Source organism: Schistocerca americana, chromosome 6 (genome assembly GCF_021461395.2).
Source record: "Schistocerca americana isolate TAMUIC-IGC-003095 chromosome 6, iqSchAmer2.1, whole genome shotgun sequence".
NCBI lineage: Eukaryota > Metazoa > Arthropoda > Insecta > Orthoptera > Acrididae > Schistocerca > Schistocerca americana.
Genome location: NC_060124.1, coordinates 32,167,012 through 32,180,387, shown reverse-complemented (window position 1 = coordinate 32,180,387; position 13,376 = coordinate 32,167,012). Strand labels below are relative to the sequence as shown.

Genomic DNA, 13,376 nt, shown 5'->3' with positions numbered 1-13,376 from the left:
TTCCGATACTTACTCGAGTGACCACTTCCCTTGTGTGACTCGCCTGTACAATCATACCGCACCACAGCGGCCTGCTCATTGGAAATTCTCTCTTGCTGACTGGAGGTTATATTCCTCCTTGGCAGTCTTTGACGACCTGCTGTTTCCCAGCTGCGATGATCAGGTCGAGCACCTCGTGTATGTTATTCTCTCGGCTGCTGAATCCTCTATCCCTCGTACCACTACTTCTCCCCGTCAGGTCCCGGTCCCTTGGTGGACTGTGGCCATGTGCTTCGTATCTTTCACCGTCATCCTACGTTAACGAACTGCATCCGCTACAAGCAACTATGTGCGCAGTGCCGTCGAACTATTAAGGAAAGCTAGCTCGTTCAACAGATTTACTCCGTCCTCTCTCTTTTGGGGTGGCCTGCGCCAGCTTTCTGGGACTACTGCCCATTCCCCGATTTCTGGTCCGACTGTGGCAGGAAATGTCATAATCGACCCTGTCGATGTTTCCAATGCTTCGGGTTGGTACTTTGCGGAAGTTTCGAGCTCCACCCACTATCATCCTGCCTTCCTTCCTTGGAAACGGGCGGAGGAGGCTCGTGCCATCTCTTTTCTCTCTTTGAATTGAGAATGCTACAATACTCTTTATACTATGAGGGAGCTCAGGCATGCTCTCTCCTCATCCATGTCTTCTGCTCCTGGGCCCAATGCAATCCACGTCCTCATGCTGCAGAATCTTCCTGCTGTGGGAAAATGCTTTCTCCTCGATACCTACAACTGTATTTGCACTGACGGTGTATTTCCCACGCTTTGGCATGAAGCTGCTATTGTTCCCCTACCTAAGCCTGGTAAAGGCAAATCTCTTCCTTCCAACTATCGTCCAATTTCTCTTACCAGCAGCATTTGTAAGGTGATGGAACGCATGGTCAATGGTCAATTAGTGTCGTGGTTGGATTCGCACCATCTTCTCACTAATATTTAGTGTGGGTTCCGAAAGCACCGCTCTGCGGTTAATCATCTCGTCACCCTGTTGATGTTCATCATGAATAATTTTCTGCAGAAGTGACAAACAGTGGCCTTTTCTTTGATTTGGAGATAGCCTATGATACTTGTTGGCAGACAGGCATTGTACGTACTATGCACACATGGGGCGTCCGCGGTCATCCTCCCACTTTCATCCGGGAATGTTTAACGGACTGAGCTTTCCGGGTACATGTGGGTTCCTCCTTATCCCACACCTTTTCACAGGAGAACGGGGTGCCTCAGGGCTCCAAACTGAGTGTCGTCCTCTTCGCCATAGCCATCAACCCCATTATGGACTGCCTTCCAGCTGGCATTTCCGGCTCTCATTTCATTGACGACTTTGCTATTTATTGCAGCTCCCAGCAGATGTGTTTCCTGCAATGCTGTCTCCAGTGTTGTCTGGACCGTCTCTATTCGTGGAGTGTCACAAATGGTTTCTGCTTTTCTGCTATCAAATCTCTGTGTGTCAACTTCTGGCGGTACAAGGTGTTTCTTCCATCGCCCTTGTGACTGGGACAAAATGCTCTCCCAGTCGTGGATGCAATGAAGTTCTTAGGGCTTATGTTTGATGGGAAACTCAGTTGGTCTCCCCATGTGGCCTACCTGGCTGCACGCTGCACCCGGTCCCTCAATGTCCTTCATGTATTGAGTGGTACCTCTGCCGCCCGCTTTACCGGACATTTTAGCAGATGACGTGCATGCTGTGGCTCACGTTTTAGTTTTTTAAAAAGCATTAATATGGCAAAAGAGATTTGATTTGTACCTGGTGACTCCAGTTTCTTGTCGACGTCTTTTAGATACTCTTCCGTAATGTCTTGATGTTTTAGATTTGTTTTTTCTTCTTTTTTGTATTGGACCTTGCAACGGTTTTTTCCCCTCTCAGTCTCAACATTCTCTGGTTCTTTACTGGGCGCTTATGACCTTAGATGTTTTGCGCCCTAAACCGCCCCCCCCCCCCCCCTCCACACACACACACACACACACACACACACACACCCACACACACACACACACATTGGATTTCTTGTACAGTTTTCTCTCTGTAGTTGGTTACTGTGCCACTTGTCACCTTAACTGATGAAATGTGTTTGTCTATCTACAGTAAGTTTCTAGTTTGTCTTCTTAATACACTAAAGGAGGACATTGCCCAAAATCTTTAAATATTGAGTGTCATATTTTGTTCCTATCCATGAATCCACAATGGGTATTGGTTGGCATGTTACGTATTGAGACATCAAGAAAGTGTCAATTTTGCAATGGAGGTAAGTATAGGGTGCAAAAATAGTAGAGGAAAACCAAGGCTTGTCTGCAATAAGCAGGATCCAGTTGATATAGTTTTGCACTAGAGCTTGATGCAAGCGTCAAGAAATATGTTAGATTTAGAGTTGCCTTTGTGTTCATTATAAACTTTACGTGAGCCAATATTTATTTAAGCTTTCTGTAAAATATTTTGTAGTGTTGATGCAGCCCACTGTTTTATAGGTGTTTTTGAACTATATGTAATGTCACTCACTGTGCATAGAGAATTCAAGTGATTTGCTGGGACCATGAGCCTCGACCTCGCATTTTTTAAAAATTTATATTTATTTATTTACTTATTTTTTAAAGGAAAGAAAATGGAGGGACATAATATCTTGGTTCATTTCTAGCATGCTAAAAATATAGTATGTCTTCTAATATACAAAACTCTGTTCGCAGGCATGATGCTGGATAAAGTAAATGGTCTTATAGACGAGACCTCAGCTTTGGGTCCAGGGAAATGTCATTGCTGTGGTGAAGACCTTGACACTGCACACTCGGTATGTAAACTCTTTACTCAACTATTGAAATGTATATCATTGAAATTTTGTGTCGAACAACTAATATTAAGGATTGGTGTACTCCGTAATATCAATCTTTGCTTCTTACAGCAGTGATAGCATGTGTAACACTACCCATTCCCTCCTAAATAGGAATGCGGTAATAAATGGGACTATGTTAAGCTGTCATATAGGCTGTGAGTTGTTGCATGTGAGTATTTGTTGCATAGTGGAGATGGTAGTGAGTACTGTGCATACAAATCATATTCGGAATGAATAACCACTGGTAAATTTGCGGGGTGTACGGTTAACAACTAGAAAATTCGGAGTATACATACTCGGGAAAACAGCTTATAACTTACGTGCAGAGACAGAAAAATTTTGCATTAACAATAACGAAAAAAATAACTTGAAATTGGCAGTTTTAATGACATGTCACAAAATAGTGTTCTTTTAACAAACTGTTGTGAAATTTGGCATTTTCCCATCCCCATACAAAAATTGTTGTAAATATGAAGGTAGGACAGCAGTTTATTAGTGTTGGATAATAATAGCAATCAAACTTTGAAACTGAATCTTGACTTTAGGGTTGACATTCATATATAACCTTAAAATGGCCATTATTCCCTGCACAAACAATTGATGTTCTAGGTGTCAATGTAGATGTCTGATACAAGATCAATGGGAAAATAGTGACAGACATGCCTCCTAAAGAAATGAATCCTACTACTGTGATAAAGGTTGTCTTATTCCGATGGTAATGAGGAACTGATGGACTTTTCTGTCACTTTATATGTGGATAGACCTTTCTACTGCTTAACGTTATACCAAAACAAGTATGCAAATTTTTTCAAGCATATAAATGAACAGCAGTACCTGCTAATTTCAGATGCTTGGTTATTTAAGAGTACAATTACTTTTCTATTCACATCTCCGCTACGTAGCCCTGAATCTGTAGCATTTATTGATGGACATAGGATCCATAGTGTCTTTTTGGTAATTGTCAGATGATTCTTGTCACTGCTAGGCTTAGTGATTAAACATTACTTTGCTGTAGCACTGTGTAGCCATTGTTGAATACTTGTTTCATTTTCACCAGTACATAATGTTTTAGCATAGTATGATTGTTGAACATATCAATACGTAAAATGATTCAAATTAAGGTTGCCCAATACATTTTAACATTCGTTATACTTCTTTGTGATGCCTCTGCATTAGTACGTGCTTGATAATTACACTCTAACATTCGTGGTCCTTATACAACATTAAAAAGTTTGTATATATCTAAAAACAAAGATGATGTGACTTAACAAATGAAAGTGCTGGCAGGTCGACAGACACACAAACAAACACAAACATACACACAAAATTCAAGCTTTCGCAACAAACTGTTGCCTCATCAGGAAAGAGGGAAGGAGAGGGAAAGACGAAAGGATGTGGGTTTTAAGGGAGAGGGTAAGGAGTCATTCCAATCCCGGGAGCGGAAAGACTTACCTTAGGGGGAAAAAAGGACAGGTATACACTCGCGCACGCACACACACACACACATATCCATCCACACATATACAGACACAAGCAGACATATTTAAAGACAAAGAGTTTGGGCAGAGATGTCAGTCGAGGCAGAAGTGTAGAGGCAAAGATGTTGTTGAATGACAGGTGAGGTATGAGTGGCGGCAACTTGAAATTAGCGGAGATTGAGGCCTGGTGGATGACGGGAAGAGAGGATATATTGAAGAGCAAGTTCCCATCTCCAGAGTTCGGATAGGTTGGTGTTAGTGGGAAGTATCCAGATAACCCGGACGGTGTAACACTGTGCCAAGTTGTGCTGGCCGTGCACCAAGGCATGTTTAGCCACAGGGTGATCCTCATTACCAACAAACACTGTCTGCCTGTGTCCATTCATGCGAATGGACAGTTTGTTGCTGGTCATTCCCACAGAGAATGCGTCACAGTGTAGGCAGGTCAGTTGGTAGATCACGTGGGTGCTTTCACACGTGGCTCTGCCTTTGATCGTGTACACCTTCCGGGTTACAGGACTGGAGTAGGTGGTGGTGGGAGGGTGCATGGGACAGGTTTTACACTGGGGGTGGTTACAAGGGTAGGAGCCAGAGGGTAGGGAAGGTGGTTTGGGGATTTCATAGGGATGAACTAACAGGTTACGAAGGTTAGGTGGACGGCGGAAAGACACTCTTGGTGGAGTGGGGAGGATTTCATGGAGGATGGATCTCATTTCAGGGCAGGATATGAGGAAGTCGTATCCCTGCTGGAGAGCCACATTCAGAGTCTGATCCAGTCCCGGAAAGTATCCTGTCACAAGTGGGGCACTTTTGTGGTTCTTCTGTGGGAGGTTCTGGGTTTGAGAGGATGAGGAAGTGGCTCTGGTTATTTGCTTCTGTACCAGGTCGGGAGGGTAGTTGCGGGATGCGAAAGCTGTTGTCAGGTTGTTGGTGTAATGCTTCAGGGATTCCGGACTGGAGCAGATTCGTTTGCCACGAAGACCTAGGCTGTAGGGAAGGGACCGTTTGATGTGGAATGGGTGGCAGCTGTCGTAGTGGAGGTACTGTTGCTTGTTGGTGGGTTTGATGTGGACGGACGTGTGAAGCTGGCCATTGGATAGGTGGAGGTCAACATCAAGGAAAGTGGCATGGGATTTGGAGTAGGACCAGGTGAATCTGATGGAACCAAAGGAGTTGAGGTTGGAGAGGAAATTCTGGAGGTCTTCTTCACTGTGAGTCCAGATCATGAAGATGTCATCAATAAATCTGTACCAAACTTTGGGTTGGCAGGCCTGGGTAACCAAGAAGGCTTCCTCTAAGTGACCCATGAATAGGTTGGCGTACGAAGGGGCCATCCTGGTACCCATGGCTGTTCCCTTTAATTGTTGGTATGTCTGGCCTTCAAAAGTGAAGAAGTTGTGGGTCAGGATGAAGCTGGCTAAGGTAATGAGGAAAGAGGTTTTAGGTAGGGTGGCAGGTGATCAGCGTGAAAGGAAGTGCTCCATCGCAGGGAGGCCCTGGACGTGCGGGATATTTGTGTATAAGGAAGTGGCATCAATGGTTACAAGGATGGTTTCTGGGGGTAACGGATTGGGTAAGGGTTCCAGGCGTTCGAGAAAGTGGTTGGTGTCTTTTATGTAGGATGGGAGACTGCACGTAATGGGTTGAAGGTGTTGATCTACGTAGGCAGAGATACGTTCTGTGGGGGCTTGGTAACCAGCTACAATGGGACGGCCAGGATGATTGGGTTTGTGAATTTTAGGAAGAAGGTAGAAGGTAGGGGTGCGGGGTGTCGGTGGGGTCAGGAGGTTGATGGAGTCAGGTGAAAGGTTTTGTAGGGGGCGTAAGGTTCTGAGGATTCCCTGAAGCTCCGCCTGGACATCAGGAATAGGATTACCTTGGCAAACTTTGTATGGGGTGTTGTCTGAAAGCTGACGCAGTCCCTCAGCCACATACTCCTGACGATCAAGTACCACGGTCGTGGAACCCTTGTCCGCCGGAAGAATGATGATGGACCGGTCAGCCTTCAGATCACGGATAGCCTGGGCTTCAGCAGTGGTGATGTTGGGTGTAGGATTAAGGTTTTTTAAGAAGGATTGAGAGGCAAGGCTGGAAGTCAGAAATTCCTGGAAGGTTTGGAGAGGGTGATTTTGAGGAAGAGGAGGTGGGTCCCGCTGCGACGGAGGACGGAACTGTTCCAGGCAGGGTTCAATTTGGATAGTGTCTTGGGGAGTTGGATCATTAGGGGTAGGATTAGGATCATTTTTCTTCGTGGCAAAGTGATACTTCCAGCAGAGAGTGCGAGTGTAGGACAGTAAATCTTTGACGAGGGCTGTTTGGTTGAATCTGGGAGTGGGGCTGAAGGTGAGGCCTTTGGATAGGATAGAGGTTTCAGATTGGGAGAGAGGTTTGGAGGATAGGTTAACTACTGAATTAGGGTGTTGTGGTGCCAGATTGTGTTGCTTGGAATTTTGAGGTTTTGGAGGGAGTGGAGCTGGAAGTGGGAGACTGAGTAGATGGGAGAGACTGGGTTTGTGTGCAATGAGAGGTGGTTGAGGTTTGCTGGAAAGGTTGTGAAGGGTGAGTGAGTTGCCTTTCCAGAGGTGGGAAACCAGGAGATTGGATAGTTTTTTGAGGTGAAGGGTGGCATGCTGCTCTAATTTGCGGTTGGCCTGTAGGAGGATGCTCTGAATAGCCGGTGTGGATGTGGGAGAGGAAAGATTGAGGACTTTTAAGGATAGGAGTTGACGGGTGTGTTCATTGGCTGAGTTGATGTGTAGGTGAAGGATTAGGTGGGTGAGGGCAATGGATTGTTCAGTTTGGAACTGGTATAGGGACTGATGGAAAGAAGGGTTGCAGCCAGAGATGGGAACTTTAAGTGTGAGGACTTTGGGGGTTATGCCAAATGTCAGACAAGCCTGAGAAAATAAAATATGCGAGCGTAATCTGGCTAGGGTGAAGGCATGTTTGCGGAGGGAATGTAAATAAAACTTAATGGGGTCGTTGTGGGGGTGTTGTGAGGGTGACATGGTATTAGAAGGTGGAAAGTGTAACATGAGGTTGAAATGAAAATGAAAGATAAAAATATATGGGGAGAGATAAGGGTGAACTAGAAAATAACTGGAGATCTGGTATGAAAAAATGCAAAAAAGTGTTGGTTAAGTTGATCCTGTGGTGAACTTGGGTTGGTAAACAGCGATGTGCATGAAGGTTAGGTGGTTGTGTTGCCGCTAAAACACGTTAAAGGACGGAGAAATTCGGGAAAATTTCGAAAAAAACATGTAAATGTATTAAAAGGCGTGGTGTTGTGGTGAAAGATTACGAAAATGGGGCTAACAATTGTAAATAATGACGTTAAAACCTGTGGAGAGCAGCTAAAAATGATCAGTGATGTATGAAAAACGGAAGTGGAAATAAAGTAAAAGTTATTAGAACTAGCCGAAATGGTTGTTTAATACGTGAAAGCAGCTGTTATTGAACTAGAAACGGTGGATTTTATAGCAGCGGTATTGTTGAAAGCGCAAAATAAAAATTTTTTGGTTTTGGTTATGGTTTGGAAGTGGGTTACTTTGTTTTTAGATATATATTTCCTACGTGGAATGTTTCCCTCTATTATAACCATATCATTAAAAAGTTTGTCATAGATGTAGATTACTTGCTTAAAAGCACAAAAACTCTGTGTCTCTCATATTGTAAACTTTCTTTATAATATATATTAAGTAAAGGAAATATTATTTAGTAGTGACTGAATTGTGTGGATGTTGCCATTGAAAGTAGTTTGAAGGATTTCTTTCTTGAAAGTCATTTACGTAAAACTGCATTTACCATGTCAAATATCATTTTGCTGCAGATCTTTGGCTGTGCAGAGTGGTTGTTTCAGATCTTTGTACAAAGGCCAAAGCACTCTCCAGGGTGTACACTTTCTGGAGATTTCTTACTGTTTACTTTGATCTCATGCGTTGAAGTAGGATTCGCAAATGGAAAATTGCCAAAGTGAGTTTGAAGCTGATAGTTTATATGCTCCATAAAAACACGGGAGAACTGCCGGATATCAGTAACGTTCTGCCACGATATTTCGGCGCAGAGTCTTCTGGCCATCTTCAGGTGAATGCCACTGTAGTAGTACTGGCGAGTAAGTGCTGAGCTCCGCTATTTAAAGCCACCTGAGGTGCCATTGCGCATGTGCTGCTGAGCGTGCGCGTTCGTAACGGCTCCGTGCGCTGCGCCTCGCGCCCTCCACTGTGAAAGCCTGGCGTATCGGTATCAGGTCGATTTCCATCTTTATGCAGATAACTACGTCGACTACGAAGTTTCTCTATAACAGGATTCCAAGCAGAGTTTAGCTGATAACCGCTATCTCGATTGATGAGAGTCTCGTTGTCAGACAATCTTATTTCCACAGATTCATTGATAATCGAGCTCCAAAAGTTTGATGTATGGGCCAAAATTTTTGTGTCGTCGTAATTCGTGGAATGGTCTGTGGAAATACAATGTTTGGCGATTGCGGACTTGGTGGGTTGGAGAAGGCGAGTATGCCGTTGGTGTTCCACAATGCGTTCCTGCACAGTTCGTGTCGTTTGCCCTCTATATGATTTGCCGCATTCACACGAAATTTTGTAAACACCTGGTTTACGCAGGCCCAGGTCGTCTTTAACGGATCCCACCAGTGATGAAATTTTGTAAGGAGGACAAAAGATGACTCTCACTTGATACTTTCTCAATATTCTGCCTATCTGTGAAGAAATATTCCCAATAAATGGTAGATAAACAGTCGACCTGAAAGCCTCTTCCTATTTTGGCGGTACGTTGACGACACTTTTATAGTGTGGCCTCATGGTCTGGACCATCTCCAAGAATTTTTACGTCACATGAACTCCATACATGAAAACATAAAGTTTACCATGGAGATAGAGAAAGATGGTTGTCTGCCATTTTTAGACGTCTTGGTGTGACGGAAGAGTGATGGCACACTTGGTCACTCGGTGTACAGAAAGCCCACTCATACAGACCTATATCTACAAGCTACTAGTTGCCACCATCCAGCACAAACAATGGGCGTTCTCAAAACCTTGGTCCACCGCACCCATACTATCTCTGATGCCGACAGTCTTCAAGCGGAACTGGAACACCTGCAAAAAGTATTTTTGAAGAATGGCTTTTCACCTAGGCAAGTGAACGGAGTGATGAAGACCTACACACGACGGAACAAGGAAGAGGAAGAGGCTTTCAGGTCGACTGTTTATCTATCATTTATTGGGAATATTTCTTCACAGATAGGCAGGATATTGAGAAAGTATCAAGTGAGAGTCATCTTTCGTCCTCCTTACAAAATTTCATCACTGGTGGGATCCGTTAAAGACGACCTGGGCCTGCGTAAACCAGGTGTTTACAAAGTTCCGTGTGAATGCAGCAAATCATATATAGGGCAAACGACACGAACTGTGCAGGAACGCATTGTGGAACACCAACGGCATACTCGCCTTCTCCAACCCACCAAGTCCGCAATCGCCGAACATTGTATTTCCACAGACCATTCCACGAATTACGACGACACAAAAATTTTGGCCCATACATCAAACTTTTGGAGCTCGATTATCAATGAATCTGTGGAAATAAGATTGTCTGACAACGAGACTCTCATCAATCGAGATAGCGGTTATCAGCTAAACTCTGCTTGGAATCCTGTTATAGAGAAACTTTGTAGTCGACGTAGTTATCTGCATAAAGATGGAAATCGACCTGATACCGATACGCCAGGCTTTCACAGTGGAGGGTGCGATGCGCAGCGCACGGAGCCGTTATGAACGCGCACGCTGAGCAGCGCATGCGCAATGTCACCTCAGAAGGCTTTAAATAGCGGAGCTCAGCACGTACTCGCCAGTACTACTACAGTGGCATTCACCTGAAGATGGCCAGAAGACTCTGCGCCGAAATATCGTGGCAGAACGTTACTGATATCCGGCAGTTCTCCTGTGTTTTTATGGAACAATCAGTACGCCGGGAAAGCTTTAAACACCACAGTTTATATGTTCCCGATAAATCTACAGTAGTCTATAAATACTGCAATGGAAGGATATTATGGAACAGAAAATTTGCTGTATTAAAACACATGCAGAATGAAAAGCACTAAGGAAACAGATTGAAGAAGTCCAGTGTGCACAGGGGGCACCGAGCTTCAATTGTTTTTTTCTTCAAAGAACAATGTTTTACCATTCAAAGTAGTTCCCTTTGGCAGCTATACACCGGCGGAGCTGTTGTTCGTAGCCTTGGTAGCAGTACTGAAAGGCTTCAACTGGTAGGGCCTTTGACATGTTGGTCACATTCTTTTGAATGTTCTCCAGAGTCCCAAAATGACATCCTCCTGAAACGTTTCTCAATTTTGGAAAAGAAAAAAAGTCAGAAGGACTCAGATAAGGTGCATGTTGTTGATGCAGAACAATAGGAATGCCTTTTGAGGTCAAAAAGTCTGTGATAGAAGTGGCTGTGTGACATGGGGCATCATCATGATGCAGCATCCTCTTGTCTGCAATGTTCGGACTATCTCTGATCACCGTTTTCCTGAGCCTTTCAAGGACATCTTTATAAAACACTTGGTTGACAGTTTGTCCTGGAGGAACAGATTCTTTGTACTTGGGACCCCTACTGTCAAACAACCAAATCAACATTGTTTTGTTCTTTGATTTGCTCATCTGGGCTTTTTTTGGTCGAGGGGATGTCTCTCTCCTCACTTTGCATCTTTGTCTCACGATCATACTCAAAAATCCGGGATTCATCATTGGAAATCCTCTCAAGAAGGTCAGTGCACACATTTTTTCACCTTTCCCCTCTGCTCAGTTGTGAGGTTTTTTTGGCACCATTCTGGCACGAACCTTTCACATGTGCAAAACTTCAGTCAAAATTTGATGTATGGTGAAAACGTTTTAAGTTGAACAGGTCACCCATCATCCTTATTGTTAAATATTGTCCTGATCTCACAAGAGCATGCACAACTTTGATATTTTGATTGGCTTTTGAAGTTGAAGGTTGCCCTGAACAAGGTCCGTCTTAAAAAATGATTTGTGCCATTGAAAAAACTTGTGCTCTTGATAAGAAATGTTTCCCACCGGCATGTTTCAACTTTTCAGATGTCAGACCTGTGGATTTCCCCAAGTTTAACACAAAACTTGATGGGATAACATTTGTCTAAATTCTGCTGTACCATTTTCGTAAAACACACACACACACACACACACACACACACACACACACACAGTGTTACCAGATCACTCGTAGTGTTTTCAGTCTTGTTACATTTATTCACACACTATTATGATGGACAGTGATCCTGATCTAGCTCATGAACTGATGTGAACACTGAATGAATCAAGCCTGGATCAAAACAACAACCAAGTTAGCTTTTAAGAAATCAAGTTGTCAGTCCTGGAACTTGATGAAGAATTTGATTAGACAGAGCCCACCAATTCAGGAAGACTGCTCATTGGTACCAGACCAAACATCAAACAGTGGTTTTTCACTCTCAAAAGCCCCACTAGAGAAAAAGCATAAAAATGGAGCTTAGTAACATTCAGCAAATAACAACTGCTGATACACATTTCTCTCAGGACTTCACACTGGGCGAATTAGAAATGGCTCTCCAGGCTGTGGAGACAAGGCAAGGCACATGGGATACACCATGAGTTTCTAACCCACTATGGGAAGAAGACTAGGGTATGGCTGATCAATTTTTTTTTTACATTTATCTTAAAATCAAGGTGTCTACTGAAAGCTTTCAAAATTGGTAAGTTACTGCTGTCCAGAAACAAAAACAGCCTTCAGATAAAGTAGAAAGTTGTTGTATAATAGCACTTCTCAGTTGTTGCTAACAGATTTTCAGAGATAGTTCTATTAAATAGGATAGGCACAAAAATTCTGAAAAACACCCCTGTGTGGCAAGCAGGTTTGAAACCAAATAGGGCTCTGCAGAGTGTAGTCTAAGCTTATATGCGCATCGAAGTTGGATTTTGGAAACGACTGAAAGACGCCTGTTGTCTCTGTTGACTTGACTTCTGCTTACAATACAGTGTGGAAAGAAGGGCTCTTGATACAAGTTGATCAGTCATCTCTTGCCAAACCACATTGAGACAGATCAATATTCTCAGATAAGCAGTTACAAGTAGTCCAGGGTAATTTCATGAGCACAGAAAGGAAAATGGTCTGTATGTTAATGATCTAGCACGCAGTTCAGAACAAAGAGTTCAAAAGTGCAGCAAACACTCTAACAGATGATCTCAACAAAATGCAGAAATATCTAACCATGTGGAGACTCACACCCAGTCTCTTAAAGAAAAAAGAAAAGAAAAGCCACTGGCTATAAACTGGAGGTCTGCACGAATGACACAATACTTCCCTAAATGAGTCACCAAAATTATCTTGAAATAACTCTTGATAGGACACACTCTTTCAGGATGCATAAAAAAAATTACTGGAAAATTAACACACGAAACAAACTCATCCAAAAACTCCAAAGGTACTGACTGGTGAGCATCAGCAAATACGTTTAGAACTTCTGCACTTAGTTGAGTGTTTTCTACAGCTGAATATTGTGCTCTAGAGTGTTGAACAACCCTCATATAAATGATATTGACACTAAGCTCAATACAAAAATGAGAATCATATCTGGGTGCATCAGAACTGCTTCACTTCACTGACTCCCAGCACTCAGCCACATAGGCCTCCTCTATTAAAATGACAAGAAGACCTATTGAAAGAATGTTCCAAAATAATGAATAATCTTCAACTTCCATCTATGAAGATGTTCCAGAGCTGACAGCAAGCAGACTTGTTTCCAGAAATGTAGCACTGCAACTGGTCCAACAGCTTGCTAATAGGAACTTCACCAGTGAAGTGAAACCTGGGCTACGAATGCTCCATTCCATCTCTAGTGCAATGTTGTATTGACCCTCTACAGAGACTCAAGGACTTTAGCCCCCACTGCACGAGTAAAAGAACATAAATCACATCCGAGCAGGACGTGGAGTGTTTGCATACAACTTGTGCCATTGCGTGAGCAATCTGTCTCAAGCTATGACTG

At 43.4% G+C, this 13,376-nt stretch overlaps 1 protein-coding gene across 1 annotated transcript in view; it reads left to right on the top strand.

The window, feature by feature from the left end:
• LOC124619287 (gastrula zinc finger protein XlCGF57.1) overlaps window positions 1-13,376 on the top strand; it is a 135,415-nt gene that overhangs the window by 54,620 nt on the left and 67,419 nt on the right. Inside the window, exon 6 of the mRNA XM_047145557.1 lies at window positions 2,707-2,807. Coding sequence (XP_047001513.1) covers window positions 2,707-2,807 — 101 coding nt within the window. The remainder of the gene's footprint in view (window positions 1-2,706; window positions 2,808-13,376) is intronic.